General features: G+C 48.5%; 1 protein-coding gene across 3 annotated transcripts; it reads right to left on the bottom strand.

Annotated features, from left to right (window-relative positions):
* Positions 1-1,128: 1,128 nt before the first annotated feature.
* Positions 1,129-3,401, bottom strand: bmp15 (bone morphogenetic protein 15). 3 transcript variants are annotated; one of them, XM_034569017.1, is made up of 3 exons: positions 2,610-3,399; positions 2,140-2,249; positions 1,129-2,100 (listed from the first exon to the last, which is right to left on the bottom strand). In XM_034569017.1, the coding sequence occupies exons 1-3, from the start codon at positions 2,971-2,973 to the stop codon at positions 1,189-1,191; spliced, it is 1,386 nt and encodes a 461-aa protein (XP_034424908.1). In that variant the 5' UTR covers positions 2,974-3,399; the 3' UTR covers positions 1,129-1,188. The 3 variants fall into 3 exon arrangements, with proteins under 3 accessions (XP_034424908.1, XP_034424907.1, XP_034424906.1); XM_034569016.1 differs by having other exon boundaries at positions 1,129-2,106; positions 2,143-2,249; XM_034569015.1 differs by having other exon boundaries at positions 1,129-2,249; positions 2,610-3,401.
* Positions 3,402-4,422: the final 1,021 nt, after the last annotated feature.

Genomic DNA, 4,422 nt, shown 5'->3' with positions numbered 1-4,422 from the left:
CAAACTGTGGGAGGCCTGACAGAAAAATGGCCATAAGAGCCGCTGAGGCAGAAACACACTAAAAACAGAAGTGACTGGTTGTAACTTTAGAAAAACAGAAAGCCTGTGGAAAGACTTTAAGATCTGTATTATTTATGTTATGGAACGATTTCTTTAACTAGAATGTCAGCGGAGCTCGTATCTCCGTCGTTCTCTCGTCAACTCAAACTCATTTGTCATCAGCAAACAAATCGAACAGCAGAACCAAAAAAAAGAGCACAATATATTAGTCTTTAGAAAACATGCATTATATTTTATTAATAATTTTCATTCATAATAAAAAAATTGCATTGGTCTCCGTTACAACACTTTAGTTTTCTTTGACACTCCACCTCGTTATCAGCCCTCCTTTTTTTTTTAAAGTTTAGTTTCTAGAAGTAGCAGCACAAGTTCCCTTTCCAAATCCCCTCCCTTTATAAATATGTACAAAGTGCAAAAGTAGAGACTGTAGACAGCAACAAAAGTAACATCACAATAAATTCTTCACATTTACATCCAACACGGTCGAGCCCTCGTCCAATAAAATACTCGCTTGTCTGATTTCTCAACATCCAGAAAGGTTTCTCTCTTCTTTTTTTTTTGTTGCCCTGATGTGAAATGGACCAGGTTTTTTTGCTTTGTTTTAAAAAGAGATACAGAAAAAAAAAAAAAAAAAAAAAAAACTGAATTGATACACGAACATGAAGAGGAAAGAAAGATTCATTAGACGATTTGCGGTTGATCCCTAAAGTTTTTTCTTAAAAAAGGTGTAAAGTCGAATTTCTGCAGGAGTTTGATTTGTGACGTCACCACTCAAATCGATTTAAATTACTCACAAGTGGCTTAAAATGCTTCCAACAATGAATCAGCGGCGACGTGCAAACATGACAGTGAGTGAGAAATGGAGCAACCAGCGCAGTGCTTTAGAATCACATTACAATTATTATTAGTTCAATCATAACGTCGGGGACTCGCTCCCGTCGGCACAGCCCAGAGTTCACATCCAGCAGCTGCCGGTTTAAAGTGCTTTCACAGTGATGGCGAGCATCGGAAACCACAACGACTTCCTGCCTCCAGCTCGTTACGGTCAGCCGCCGCTGCCGAGCTTCAGATCAAATGACCCGTCAAGTCCGCCCCCCACTTTTAGTCCTCTTCGCTCCCAGAGTCCTTTTAGCGACACGTGCACGACTTGGCCACCATGTCCTCAAACTCCTTGTACTCCACCTTCTTCTTGTGCACGACCAGCACGCTCATGGGCATGTACTTGCAGGGCACGCAGGACAGCGGAGGGACGTCCCCGATGCCCAGGTCGTTGATGAGCGTCTGGATGATGGCGTGGTTGGGGGAGTGGAATTCGCTGGGGAGCAGGCGCGGGCAGTCGCCTTGACAGAAGCGGGGGTTGTACACCGGCGGGGCGATGAAGTAGTGGCCCCAGCCGAGCTCGTCGAACGAGAGGCGGAACGAGTGGAGCTTGCAGCGGTTCTTGGGCATGATGGTTTTGCGTTTGTAGTTGGGGATGTCGGAGGCGATGGAGGCCGAGGGCAGGGAGGGAAAAGAGGAGGACGACGAGGAAGTCGGGGCGTTTCTCAGAGCATCCAGCAAAGGATCTTTGGACTCTGAAGACGAGTCTTTGGAGCGACGGCGGCGGCGCACTGAAGGGTGCCACCGCCCGATTTGTCTCATGATGTTTCTGCCTTCAGCCCCCAACAGCTCCGCCATCCAGTCCTTCCCTTCCCTCCCTTCCTCCAAGTACAGAAGCAGAGACGGGACCTCGAGGTGAGCTTCCTCTCTCCGTTGTCCTCGAAGACGAGACCTCCACCACCACCAGGGGCCGCTGTCCTCTCCGGCGAGCCAGGGTTCTGTGCACCAGTACTGGGCAGTGAGGGTCAAGGGTCCGCCCGCGTCCTGGTCCTTCCTTTGCAGGAAGTGTCCCATAACGTGCGCCGTGATGTCCGTCTCTGTCCACTGCTCGTGGGGCTCCAGGGTGACCTGGCTCCCCGGGCCCAGCGAGGGGATCTGGGCTCTGCAGCGGAGCGGCTCAGGGGCCTGGGGGCTGCTGGAAGAAGTGGTGGAGGATGAGGATGAGGAGGGAGGGGATGAGGATGAGGAGGGAGGGGATGAGGATGAGGAGGGAGGGGATGAAGAGCGGAGGTGGATGAAAGAGGCTCTGATCAGCTGCTCGGAGGGGAGAGTGTCCAGGTGGTACTGAACCGTGAAGGTGTAGTGGTGGTCTGCAGGGACAGAAGAGGAGACACGTATCAACACACTGAGTCCTGTGGAAGCACAACCTGCAGATCTGAGCTTCTCAGGATTCTCAACTCTCTTTCTTGTGAAAATCTAAAACTAATTAATTGCAAAGGTGATTTGGTGGAACCCATTTCCCATGACCTTAACTGGGAAATTAAGGTCATGGGAAGTAACTCTAGAATCAGTGAAATATTAAGTTAATGGATCATTATTGGACACCGCTGGTGTTTTAAATGTAAACTGATCCCAGTTATAAAACATTTTCAGGTCGTCAGAGTTGATCCACTCGTTGAAACAGCTTCAGTTACACATTTTGCACACACGCAGTAAATTGGCTCGTTCACCTCTTGCCGCAGGTTGGTAGTGCACCGTGGAGGCCGAGGCTCTGAGCAGGCGCACCGTGTTGGAGCCGAACTTTCGGTGCTGCTTGGGCCTCCCGTCCGGTTCCGCCGCGCTCCGGTACAAGCTGAGCATGAACTGCACGTTCTGGTCCCCGCGCTGCTCGTCCGTCGTCCGGTGCTGCGCGCCCACCTGCTTCGGGCTGGACAGACCGCGGCGGCTGCGCCTGGGCCCGGGCTGCCGGGAGGCCGCGTCCCGCCCGGAGAGGACCCCGCTGCAGGTGGAGCACAGCAGGGACACGACGAAGCACGAGAGGACGCACGCACGCAGGAGGCCGTGTTTGGTGCGCGTCGTCCTCATGTTGCTCATATATATATATAAAAAAAAACCTCTGGTGTTAGCGAGCTCCACGGACCAAACTGGGACTGGAAACCATCCTCCGCGCGGCCGAGGGCGCGTTTTACAGGAACACACGACAACCGCACCTTTCAGGGCTGACGATCAACTTCCGGAAATTAGCTCTGACCCCAATTAACCCCTCGGATGTGCGGGGGCCGCCCACAGAGGCGCGAGGGAGTCACGTGATTGGTGCGTAAAGTTGCGTAAAGGTGCGTAAAGGTGGCAAAACACCTGTTCCATTTCAGGAAGTGCAGCATCAGTAGATTATAGATTCCTACAAGTACCTTGGGACCGTTTTTGACTTAAATTTGATGTAAACACTGAAACCAAAAGAAAACACTTTTAAAAGAAGTGTAACTTAACAGTTTTATTCTTGTTCTGGTTACATTGGTTTTCTGTGAAGGATCAAACTGTTTAGAAACCATATTGCTGAGGTCTGATCCAAGATCAGTGGAGTCCAGCAAAGAGACACGTGGTCCCTTAGAAGAAGTTACTTTTCAGTGTTAAAGACATACAAATCTCAGCAAGGTGCATTCGTGCCAAACATCCACGAGGTGGCGCTGTTCCCCAAGATGGTGCATTGAGTTAATATCAGCAGGTTTTTGTTCTTCACAGAAAAAATATAAAGAATCAGTTTGAACAGTTAAAACTCTAAGTTTACTTTAAGGGGCGTTAATTAAATAGGTATTTGTTGTGTTAGTTGAGAGTTATGTGTGTGTGTGGTTTGCATTTCTCTCTTTTATAAATCTGTGATATAAATCTGACATGAAGGTCAATGTGTGTGTGTGTGTGTGTGTGTGTGTGTGTGTGTGTGTGTGTGTGTGCTTGTTGAGAGACGCACTTTGCTCTGTGTCCGTGACTGTATGTGGGCCACAGTGGAGCCTTTTACCAACACACACCTCAATGGGAATATCTGTGTGAGTTGATGGAAGCACGGCCACACGTGCACTTAACATGTTATCACACACACAAACACAAACACACACAGTCAGGAGGTCAAACAAGCACACAAATTGTGAACGTGCGAACCTATTTATCTCTGATAAACTCCTTATCTGTGATTTCTATTCATGTATCCTGTCGTAACTTTGACTTTAGTTTAGTTTGCATTGTGTTCTCCTACATGTGCACCTGCTTGGTGAAGCTGTGAGGAACCAGGAGACTCTTTGTAATCTTTGCTTTGCACGATACGACGAGTGACAGGATGATATCACTTCCTGACCTGCTGCACGTTTCCCACTTGCAGAATGTGACCCTGATGATATCTCTCACACTGATTAACTTTGTCACGAGCAGGAATTTTAAAAAAGTCACTTTCCAGTAAGGATTTAACAAAAAAAGAGAAACTAGAGCAGATACCTCCGACAACAGTTCTTCAGGAAACCACATTTAAATTCACCAGTATTTGATCTGGATCTG

This window comes from Hippoglossus hippoglossus, chromosome 18, assembly GCF_009819705.1.
Source record: "Hippoglossus hippoglossus isolate fHipHip1 chromosome 18, fHipHip1.pri, whole genome shotgun sequence".
Lineage (NCBI taxonomy): Eukaryota > Metazoa > Chordata > Actinopteri > Pleuronectiformes > Pleuronectidae > Hippoglossus > Hippoglossus hippoglossus.
The sequence above is the reverse complement of the archived record's forward strand: the minus strand, read 5'-3'. Positions and strand labels throughout refer to the sequence as shown.

Bases quoted from the DNA above. Each gene is read 5' to 3' on its own strand.
- bmp15 (XM_034569015.1), bottom strand. From the start codon at position 2,973: ATGAGCAACATGAGGACGACGCGCACCAAACACGGCCTCCTGCGTGCG. The intron at 2,250-2,609 runs GTGAACGAGCCA...CTGTCCCTGCAG, and splicing joins CTACCAACCTGCGGCAAGAG to ACCACCACTACACCTTCACG.